Genomic DNA, 11397 nt, shown 5'->3' on the forward strand with positions numbered 1-11397 from the left:
TTTGTGGCCCCTTCAGGGAAAGTGGTCAAAGAAGTGGTCAAAGGTCCCAACATTTGGGACTGTTGACTCCAATTGTCTTCTGCCCTCATTTTGAAATGCTAGGGGCTCAGTTTCCCTCCTTTGTGGCCAGGCCTGTCCCTGAGCCTAGCTCCCCTGAGGGCGGGCCTGTGCTGCCTTCTGACTTCCTGTTTGTGAGTGGTTAGGTCCTGTGGCTTCTCTCTTGTTGTCTCCTCTCAGGCAGGTTATCTGGGCTGCCATCTCTGCCTGCCGCTGAGTGAGCGCCCAGGGCCATGCAGCTGGAGGGAAGGCCTGGCTTTCTTCTCTGCAGACAATGCCCTGTCATTGCTCCCGCCCTTGGGGCCTGCTCTCCCCTGCAGCTGCTAGGCCTTCAAATGACTATTTTCTCCATGTTCTTCCTCCTCGCCCAGTCAGCTTCTATTCTAACGCCTCTCCTGTCCAAAACCTCCCCTGTCCATTCTCACTTTCTCTGGGAAGCCTTTACAGATGGGCCCTCTGTGAGTCTGAGGTTGCCACGGCAGCATCCATCAGTCCAGTCCTACAGGACCCTCAACACCACCCAGGACTAACTTGCACCTGTTGCTCTAATTTTGTAGGATGTGGGTACGTGTGGAGGCGTACATTTGTGTTCTACTTCACTGTCAGATTCAGTGCTTGCTCAAGTAGAAGCCAAGTGTCCCCATCGGACCAGAAGCGCGTGCCTGCTTTAGATACAACTGCTCATTCAAACCAACACCCAAGACTCCCATACCCTGCACGTATGTCTGTGTCTTGCCTACCAGACTGGGAGTCCCTGAAGACTGTCCTTTTCTCCCCAGGCTCACCTTTACCTGCTCATAACCTCAGCTTGGCACACAAAGATGGCTGTCTCCTAGGTCAGCGGGTTGGGGTGGGAGTGAGGAATTGTGAGCCCAAGCCCAGACTCCAGCCAACTCAGCCCTGTCATCTGGGGAAGGACTGTTCCCGGTTTGTTTCTGATGTCACTGCCCAACCCCCACTCCTTCTTATCTTGGTCCCAAATCTCCCCTCCCCTTTTGCTTCCTTTGAGCATGAGTCTGATTCCTGGATTTAGGATGTCAGAAGTGGACCAGACCATGGAGGACATTGTATAGCAGATTCCAAGAGAGCTAAGGCTACCCAGCGAGTCCCTGGCTGAGCCCAATCCTACCGCCAAGGGGTGGAGTTTGAAAAGTTAACTTGAACTCTCTTCCAGGGAGCGTCCCTCTCAACCACCTCCTCCCTCAGCCACTGGCCATCCTCAGGGTTTAGTTTCTCTCATCCTGGGGAACTCAGCCAACAGGCGGCTGAGGCGGGAGTGGGAGTCACACGCTCTCCAGACAGTGCCTGTGTCCTGAAGCCATCCCTAAGCCTTCAGGCCTCAGATCCCCACTGAGCCTTCCTGGGTGTTTCTGGGAGCAGGCAGGTGTGCCCAGGAGGGTGCAGCAGGCCTTCTGCAAGGTGTGTCTACAGACCTGAGCTGGGTGCCACCTGCAGGCATCTGTGTGGCTCCGGGCCCACTCTGCCTCTCTGTAAAGGAGACTGTGAATCTTTAGTTTTTGGGCCCTGTGTGTGTGTGTGTGTGTGTGTGTGTGTGTGTGTGTACCCGCTGGTCTTCCCGTCAGTCGGTCACACAGACCACACCTATGGATCGTGCCAGCCTGGAGCAGGGCTTCCAGTCGAGTGCTCCTGCCAGGCCTTACTAGCAAAGCTTTAGGTGGTTCTTATTGTCTCTGTGTCCTTATCTCAGACTATGCCCTTCCTCCTCCTTGATTTGTCTCTGGTCCCGTCCCGTTTCTCCTGGTTTGAGGCCCAGAAGAGCTGGGATTCATCACTGGTCGTGGGGAGAATTCCAGGGAACAGGGACCCTGAGTGCCCCCTCAGCTCCATCCCCTTTCAACCTCAGTCCCAGCCCCTCCAGTAACTTCTTGTTCCCAGAAGCTCTGTGAGTGGAGAGGCAGGGACTCATTCTCTCACTTCAAGAAATTAAGTAAATACATTTTAAAAATCGATGGTGTTTGTGGCTTTGGGCATTGAGGACACGCACAGGAAAAGCAGGTTCTGTTGTCACCAGACGGCAGGCATCAGGAACACCCCTACCCTGCCCAGGACAGGAGAGGGTTTGGGATGGAGACTCTTGAGGGAACAGTGTGTCCCTCAGAAGGAACCTCAAGTCTGACTTGCCGCCGGTCACACACTGAGGGGTCTATGGCAGAGCTGGCCCTTAGAGCCAGGCCCCTGGCTCCCAGCCTGCGACTCTCCTCTGCTGAGGTGATAGCCATGGAAGCACTGTCGGCAGAGGGTTGGGGGCAAGATACTCTAGGAGGAGGGGCCCTGAAGGGTGCGGGTCTAGGAACCCAGGTTACTGCACAACTTTGATATTCTTATCCTCTTATCGCCTGGGGCAGCCACTTCCCCTCCACCCCGGGTCTGGAGCGTGGTGGGCTGTTAAAGGAGCACCGCCCCATTTCTGGCCAGCCCGCCCTCCTCACCACCGTCTCTTCAGACCCTTTCTCTGTCCCATGTAGGCGCCTGGGATGGGTAACGATTTTCTGGTTGAGGGTTGCCTTCCTGAAGGAAAGGATCCGAGGCAATCTCCCTGCCTGCTGCCCCAGCACGTGCCAACCCTCTTCTGGGCCTTGAATCTGAGAGTTCCCTCAAGTGTGTGGGCCTGACTCTGAATGGGGGACCCAGAGAAGAAGGTCATGGCCTTCTGGGAAGGAATCTGGGTGATTCTACACTGCACATCCCCCCCCACCCCCGCATCTATTTCTCTATATTCCAGAGTCAAGCCCACTGAGACGCTTAGAGAATATGTGTAGCCTAGACCCAGTCCCCCCAGGCCTCTTCCCCACCCATACCCACACCCTGCTCCCCTCCCCCAGCTAGGGACCCTGGGATGGGCAGCTTCCTGCCTTCCCCATGGGGAAAGCGGGGGTGGCGTGCAGGTGGGCGGGCCCCTGCCCACATCCGGTGACTGCGAGAACCTCCCTTCGGAGCCTTTTCCCCTCCACTCTAAGCCCAGTGGCACCCATGCCCTGCCGGAGACCCTGTCCTCACCACTGCTTTGCCCTGCCCTCCTATCCCTGCAGGCCCTGAAGGAAGCATGAACACCTAGTCTCGGGCCAACAGATCCGAGTGTGACCCCCATATGTATTGAGGGTGCAGGTCTTACCTCCTGCAGGCTGGGGCTGGGGAGGGGTGGTTTTGTGGGGCACTAAGGGCACCTGATTATGTGGATGGCACCGTGATGTGCTGGCCCAGACCCCCTTCATGCACCTGCTCCTCCGTGGCCTCTCTGGGTAGCACCTGGAGAGGAGCCACAGACAGCTTCGTCTGAATGCCACTGCTGTCCCGAAGGGAAGGGAGTTTTCTGGGCTGGGGTCAGGGAAAAAGGCCTTTTCTTATGCTGGAATTCAGAACTCAGAGTTTGGGCCCTCACCGAAGGCCCCGACAGGAGCCCCAGTGCCCTGAGTCGGTCCCAGACTCTTGAACAAACCTCTGGGGCTGGCGCCATGGGGGAGGGGTAGGCCTGGGGTCCCGGAAGCCACCTGCCCAGGGTGTGTGAGATGGTCTCTTCAGCCCCCCTCCTGCCAGCACCCAGGCTTGTCTCTGGTTTCCTGTCAGTCTGTCCTCCCCAGGGAGGGGAGGGGCACGCTAATCTCTGAGGCCGTGTGGGGGCGGGCTCCAAGACCGTTGGGCGCCCTGAGATCTGGCCCACGTGGCCTCGGGGTTATAAGCCCTGCCCGCCCTGAAGGGAACCCCACTTGGGAGCCTGGAGCACAGGGCTTGCTCCCCTCAGCCCTGCAACATCAGGTAGGGGTCTGACCCTTCACCTCAGCCCCAACGGGGACTCATCGACCCTGGGCCTCAAGGGGCCATGAGGGGCTTGGGCTGCAGCCCTGGGTGGAGATGGTTTCGGGAGGGGCTTCCGGGGCTTGGGTGCCTGCAAAGCTCACCAGCAAAGCTTTAGGCAAAGCGGTGCGATAGCCCTCAGGTCCACCGCCTTCGTGGTGGGACAGCTTCTTAAAGTTGTGGGTCTTGACTTCCCCCCTGGACAAGGAAGAGAAAATGGCCCCGGGTCCCCAGATGAAGAAAGCCGGTCCAAGGCTTCAAGAGCCAAGAGCTGGAGACAAGGGTGGGGATGGCAGAAGGCGGGCAGAAGGTGGGCAGAGGGTGGGCAGAGAGTGGGCAGAGGCTGAAAAGTGGGATTTGATGTCAGTGAGGGGCCCTAAGCATCTCCCTCCACCCAACATGGCCACCAGCTCTGTGGCGATAGCCTTGGGCTCCTGCCTGGGGAGCCACCCAGCAGGGAAGGGCTCAGGGCCTTGGGCTGGTGAGGAGGCTGGGAGCCAAGGCCTTGGGGGAAGGAGGCTGGAGACTGAGGCCTTGAGGGGAGGAGGCTGTGGCTGCCTCAGTTGGACTCTGGAGGGTGGGCAGTGTGTCTGGCAGGGGTCACTCAGGGGGTCAGAATTGGGGACTGGGGTGAGACCTGATGAGTAGTGGTGGTCTCTACCTGAGTGGCCCTGAAAGTGGGGGGATGGGGTGGAGCCCCAGGGGGAAGGGAAGAGGGAAGCAAAGAGGAAGTGGGGGGAGGGAGGGAGGTAGGAGGCAAGGTCTGGCGCCATGCTGAGTCACCGCCCACAGCCCAGGGCGGGCCCTCTGGGGGCCATGGGGCTAGGTGCTGGGGTCTTAGGAAGCCACTGGGAGGGTTGGGGAGGGTTGGAGGCTCTTGAAACAGGGGTCAGGAGGAGGAGCAGGCGGCCTGAAGAGACCGACAGATGGACAGACAGACAGTGCAGTCACCCATAAAGTAGAAAGCACTACTAACAGCACTGGAGGGTGTAGTGTTTCCTACTTTATGGATGAGTGTACTGTGGGCTTCGGAGACCACGCCGCTGCCGCCGCCTGCCACCGTCTTCCTCCAGGCTCCGGACCACGCGTGACAGGTGAGCCCCTCAGGCACCCTCCCCGCCCTGCCCAGAACCCGGAAAGGCCTCCACCGCCCCCATGGCACTATCCTCCTGGTATGGCCAACCGGGGGAAATGCCACATCAGCTCCTCTGCTGCCCGAGGTCTGGGAGGGCTGGGCATCGGCACCTGCTGCAGCTGCGAGAGGCTCCAAGTGGGGGCCCAGCTGCCTGGACAGACACCGGGACGAAGAAAAGGCGGGAAAGGAGGGGAGATGGAGGGGAATGTGGGGTGGTGTCTGGGACCCCAAACTAATAAACAATCGACTCTGCTTCTCTTTTGTCTGAGACTTTGTTGCCGGGGATTGGGTGGGAGGGGGTGGGCGAATGGGCTTAGCGAGCACATGGAGGGGTGGGCACACAGAGGGGCTAGGAGAAATGGGTTTGGCCTGCTTGTGAGACCAGAAGAGGGCTCAGGGCCTGCCAGGCCGCAGCTGGCAGAGGGAGGATGGGCCTGGGGTGAGACCTTCCGGCAAACCCAGTAAAGGGGACATGACATGGAGGGGCAGGATTATGAGGGGCCTTCCCAACTTTTATCCTAGCTCTGGCACTGCCCTGCCCTCCATACCCCCAAACTGAAGCCTGCTTACCTCCAGTTCTAAGCTAAGAAGGCCTAGGGTTCCTGGGCAGTATAAGAATTGGGCACAAACACACTGGCACGTACACAAGCAAAGCATCAGATACTAATATACAAAGCTCACACCCCAGCACGCATGTGCATTTATACACAGGGGCCCCATACACATGCTATCGACACATGTGTACGAGGACATATACCTGTGACATGACTGGCATGTCACAGAATGACACAGGGATAGACACACTCAGAACACATACATATTCAATAGTGAACACACATACAATGATATAAACATGTGTGTCACAAGCAGAAGAGCATACAAATTCATACATAATGACATTCACATAATAAACACATTGATTCCAAACACACACACAGAGTGACACATTCATACATGATGATAAATATATAATAAATACATGGTGATATATAGACATAAATAAAACCATGTCATTACCCATACTGACTACATGAGAATGTGTCATGTATTGTGTAGTGCCATATAATGCCATTCATATACACATATGGCATATGTGTTATAATTTTAAAAATATATTTTATTACTTTCAGAGAGGAAGGGAGAGGGAGAGAGAAATAGAAACATCAATAATGAGAGAGAATCATTGATTGGCTGCCTCCTGCATGCCCCCTACTGGGGATCCAGCCTATAACCTGGGCATGTGTCCTTGACCGGAATTGAACCCGGGACCCTTCAGTCTGCAGGCCAACATTCTATCCACTAAGCCGAACCGGCTAGGGCAAGTGTTATAATTTATACATTCACACAATCATAGCCTTACATGCACATAAAAATACAGGCACTGTGGCAAGTAGACATATGCAATGTCATACACAGAAACATGCATACCCAACGAGACCCATAGACACAGAATATCACATACATAATACATATGTGTGTGCATATATGAAATAATACCATGGCCCCACACATATACAGAGATAAGTACATGTCTATTCTATATATGCCTACTATACATCTGTGTGCACATAATGATATGCATTTATACTGGCATACACAACAGCAACACACATCAGGTAGTGGTGCACACTCTGACCTGCCCACTGCTTTAGGAAAGTGAGGATGGTGCCCCCTCCCCATTCACCCCACCCACAGTTCCAGCAGCTCTAGCGTGCTGGAGCTCATGGTTAGGGGCGCAGTATGGCTGCCGCTGTTCCCCAGGGTGCCACAGGAGGGCCCCCGACCTTGGCTGAGGCTGGCTTGTGCGCAGATGGACAGTCCCAGGTTCAGAGGGGCCAGGGGCAGCCTCCCTGAGGCCTCTCCCAGCACCTTTGTCTCTGAGGACTTCATCTAGGCTCCTGCCCCCATGTACTGGATGACTTGTAAGTGGGGGAGTTCCCATGTCCTTGTCCAAAAAAGCCATTTTCCCATAGCAAAAAAGGCCTCCGGCTAGACAGAAGACGAACTTCCTGACAGTGCGGAGCATAGCAGCCCGGAAGACCATGTGGTCTCCTCTACTGGCCGGAGATGGCCGAGTCGCCCCCAAAATACTCCCTGCCAGGAGGAAGCTGAAGCAATTCTCTCAGCCTATTTCTGTCTCCGTCTCTTTGCTTCTATCTTCCTGTTTTCATTCTCTTAATTTCTGTTTCTCTTTGTTTCATCTCAAATCCCTTTTTTTTCTATTGCTGCCCTTCTTCGTGGCTAGAGCTCTGTCTGTCCGTCATACCACCTCCTGTCTGTCTCCTGTCTTGGGCTGGGGCCGATGTGGGGAGGACCCGCTGCAGCCCCCTTGCCTGTGTACCCCGGGAGGTATGGGGGTGTGTGGGAGGTCACATGTGGGGGGCATTATGCTGGGATCCCGTGAGGAACCTGCTCTTCCCTCTGTCCCGACCCTATCTGCCGGTCCAGCCCACCAGTCCAGCGCCATCACCATGGAAACCGGCAGCCGACTTCCTATTGGTGGGCGGGAGGGGAGGGGGAGGGGAGGGGACGGCTGGCTCTTCCCTGCTCACCCCCTAGATTCTAAGGCTCAGCCTTCTCCGCGCCCATCATCTCGGGGGTCGGGGCTGTAGGGGACCCCTGCAGTCCCCAGAGCTGAGGCCAGCAGCGATAGAGACTATGAGGCGAGCAGCCCACCGACCCAGGCCTCCTTAGGATCAGCCGGGTGCCCAGCACGCTATCCAGCCAGCAAGCAACAGCGGAGAGAGGAGCGGGAGATAAAGGACCACAACGGACCTTTGGGGATCACCCCCAGCAGCCTGCGGACCCTAAGCCGGCTGAGGGGTCGTGATGGATGGCCAGACTCACAGACGCTGACGGACACACAATGACACGGATGCACACAGCTGCACAACACTGAGAGGCTCGGATACCAGCAGTGACAGCATCACATACTGCCACAGCCCTGCAATACAGACACCCACACACACAGAAACAGCTGGTAACTCCGAAACAGGCGCAGACAGTGACACACAGAACCGCTGCCCTCCAACACACACAAGTGGGGATACCACCCTCCAAACGCGCACACAAGGCAGCGCTGACCTGAACGGACAGACCTGGAGACACGCACACCCAGGCTCTGCTGTCGGCGGCTTCTGCACACCCTCCCAGCCCTCACGGGGCACCCTGGCACATACACAGCCACAGACAGACATAGCTCACATACCCCCGGCTCTAGCTCTGGCCATCCCGACTCCCACAGCCTCCTTCGTGGGTGAGGAAGAACTCGGCCAACCTCGGATGGAGCCCCGGTAAAGCCAAGAGCTCAGAGAGGAAAGGGTTTGGTCTGGCATGACCCTTGCCAGCCCTTCCACTTGGCTGGGTGATGTCCCCCAGCCCGAGTCCTGGGGCCCCTTGGCAGTACCATGGAGCAACTGACACCCCTCCTACGGCTGGGGGACCCCAGAGCTATGGAGCCATGGGCACAGCCTGCCTGGCAGAGCTGGATTCCAGGACAGGAGGGCGAACCTGGAGGTGCAGCCCCAAGCACTGCCGATACTCCGGCAGCTCTGCAGGTTGGAGAACGGAGGCCTTTGGAGAGCTCTGAGTCCAAGGGAGCCTGGAGCCCTGGGCCTGTGGGGGACATTGACCCTGAAGGAACAGAAACGGGGCTGCCCAGCTTGGGGCAGCAAGCAGCGAGCTCCGGACCCAGCTGCCCAAGGCTGGAGGACCAGGAGGTGGGGGCTTTCCATGAGGTAAGCGAGCGGTGGAGGGCTTGGTCTGAGAGGTGGGGGGGCCTCTCCTCATGGGCATGATAGGCAAACTCGCTGCCCACCTCTCCTCTCCTGGTCTGTCTCCATCTGTGGTTTCCAATTCTGTGACTATCTGTCCTCCCTTCTTTGGACAGGGATCTCAGTGGCTCCATTTCTTGCCATCTGTCTGTCCTTCTGACTCTCTGCCTATCTGTCTACATTGGCCGTGCCCCTACCCCCCCCCCCTCTGTTACTCTCTCTCCGACAGTCTGTCTGTCTGTGTCTCCTCCTCCCTTAGTCTCTGTTCTTGGGGGCTGGAGGATACTGGGGTACGTGGAGCTATATGGTGGAATCAGAGTGCAGAGAAAGTGGATTTAGGGGAGGGGGCTCAGTGTTGAGCTCAGCCAGGGAGGACAAGGTTTGGGGTGGGTGTGAGATGGAGGGAGTGGACTTTGGGGGAGGGGACCCAGGGACCATGGAGCCTGGAGGGGTGGGCATGGGAACTTGAGCTGGCATTTCCCAGGAGGAGGTGAGCAGGGATGGGAAGAATTGGGGACTACCAGAGAGGGTCCCAGGATCGGGGGTGCCCGCGCGGGCAGGGAGGACTAGATAGCCCTTCTCCTGGACCTCCTGAGCCGACTTTGAAAGCCTGGGATGTGGGGGAGAGCCTTCCTGTCTGCGTGTCTCTGGGGGCCATGGTGGGAGGGTGCTCGCTGACTGGGTCGGGTGGGTTCCTGAGGCCCTGTGCCCTGCCTTTCCCGTGCCAGGGCAAGCTGGGCATGGGCTTCGGGGACAGGCCCAGCCTGGAGCTGCTGAGGGCCCTGAGGGAGCTGCGGCAGCACTGTGCCATCCTCAAGGAGGAAAACCAGAGGCTGGTGAGTCCTGGGTCCTGGCTGGAGCTGGGGGAAGGCAGACTCAGACACCCTGCCCCTCTGCCTCAGTGTCCTCCTCACCCCGTATATCCCTCCCGCAGTGGGGGCCACATGGAGGTGACATGAGCCCTGACCCAGAGAGGGTGAGCCCTTATCTAGAGTTGCTGAGGACTCCACTGTGAGCCCAGGGCTCTAGCCCAAGGCCCGGGCAGTCAGGATTGGGTCAGCGGGGTGCTTCCCACATGCCCTATCCTGGCTGACCCCTTGTCAGAGGAGGAGCAGCTTTCCAGAGACGGAGGAGAAGGTGCGGAGGCTGAAGCGAAAGAACGCCGAGCTGGCGGTCATTGCCAAGCGCCTGGAGGAGAGGGCCCGGAAGCTGCAGGAGACTAACCTGAAGGTGGTGAGGATGGGAGGCCGGAGGCTGCAGGGTGAAGGCTGTGTGACCAGGGAAGAGGGAAGTCAGGGCTGGGCCTGAGGGGTGGGGTTTAGGAGTCGTGGACTCTTAGCACCCAGGAAAGCAGGAACTCGGGGGGCCAAAGTGTAGGAAGGGCAGATGCTGGCCAGGCTAGGAGGCTGAGGCTTTCTGGAGCTACAGGAGGGAGGGAAAGGCTGGGCGGGGAGTGCCTGAGCAGGCAGGGAGCAGAATTCTGGATTACCACGTGCATGTGCTGGCTACAGTCTCCTGCTGAGCTCATCTCTGGGTGCAGAGCCTGTGGGGGCAGGGATGAAGACCCATCACAGTGGCAGCCCTAAATTAGCAGCATCCTTTGAGCTGAAACTAGGATGTGAGGTTAACTCTGTCAGTCCTGCTTGAGGATTGCGGGGGTCAAATGAGGCTGTGGGTCCCGATGCCCCAGACACAGGGTAAAAGCAAGAGGCCACACTTGTAGGTTTTCAACCTAACCCCTCCTTTGGGGGGAGCTGAGAAGTGGGAGAAGTGCCCCAGCCCTCAGATGACCATTGGGCCTTACCCCTCCTCTGGCCAGGTGAGTGCCCCTGTGCCCCGTCCAGGGCCCAGTTTGGAGCTGTGCCGAAAGGCCCTGGCCCGCCAGCGAACCCGGGACCTCAGTGAGACAGCCAGCGCCCTGCTGGCCAAGGACAAGCAGATTGCTGCTTTGCAGCGGGAGTGCAGGGAGCTGCAGGCCAGGCTCACCCTGGCGGGCAAGGTGCGAGGAGGCCCTGGTCACCCCATCCAGCTCAGTCCTACCCAGAGCCACTTGCCTGGCTTGTTGGGATGTGGACCGAGATGTTAATGAGATGCAAATGAAGCGGGAAGGTGGAGGCTGCTGGGGAGTAGGTTCCCCTGGCAACGGCCCAGGTGGGAGCGGGGAGAAGCCTGAACTGAAGGGGGCGGAGCCATGAGTCCCAGACCTGGGTGTTTCTGTGCTCCAGGCTTCAGGCTGTGCGCCAGTGGGTTTGGCTGTATGAATCCACACATGTCTAACACTTGCATCAAGTGATATTCACAAGGCATTTAGCACAGTGCCGGGTACACGGCGAGTGCCCAGTAAACGAGTCACCGTATGTCTGCACGCGGGCTAGCAAATGCTATTCGCACGCACCTATGACCAAGGCATGTACTCGTATGCATGGGAGGATGTGCACGTTCCCGCGCATCAGAGCCCCTCTAGCCAGGGGACAAGTTGGGGGAGGAGGTGGGCAGGGGTTTAAGCCAAACTCCCCTCCCTGTGCCCCAACCCAGGAGGGCCCCCAGTGGCTCCACTTGAGAGACTTCGACCGACTGCTTCGCGAGTCCCAGCGGGAGGTGCTGCGGCTGCAGAGGCAG

General features: G+C 57.9%; 1 protein-coding gene across 1 annotated transcript in view; it reads left to right on the forward strand.

Annotated features, from left to right (window-relative positions):
• Positions 1 to 7543: 7543 nt before the first annotated feature.
• Positions 7544 to 11397, forward strand: part of BZRAP1 (benzodiazepine receptor (peripheral) associated protein 1) — a 25595-nt gene continuing 21741 nt past the window's right edge. Inside the window, 5 exon segments of the mRNA XM_006756226.2 lie at positions 7544 to 8742; positions 9507 to 9614; positions 9883 to 10011; positions 10598 to 10777; positions 11314 to 11393. Coding sequence (XP_006756289.1) covers positions 8413 to 8742; positions 9507 to 9614; positions 9883 to 10011; positions 10598 to 10777; positions 11314 to 11393 — 827 coding nt within the window. The 5' untranslated portion in view covers positions 7544 to 8412.

Source organism: Myotis davidii, unplaced genomic scaffold (genome assembly GCF_000327345.1).
Source record: "Myotis davidii unplaced genomic scaffold, ASM32734v1 scaffold993, whole genome shotgun sequence".
NCBI classification, from domain to species: Eukaryota; Metazoa; Chordata; class Mammalia; order Chiroptera; family Vespertilionidae; genus Myotis; species Myotis davidii.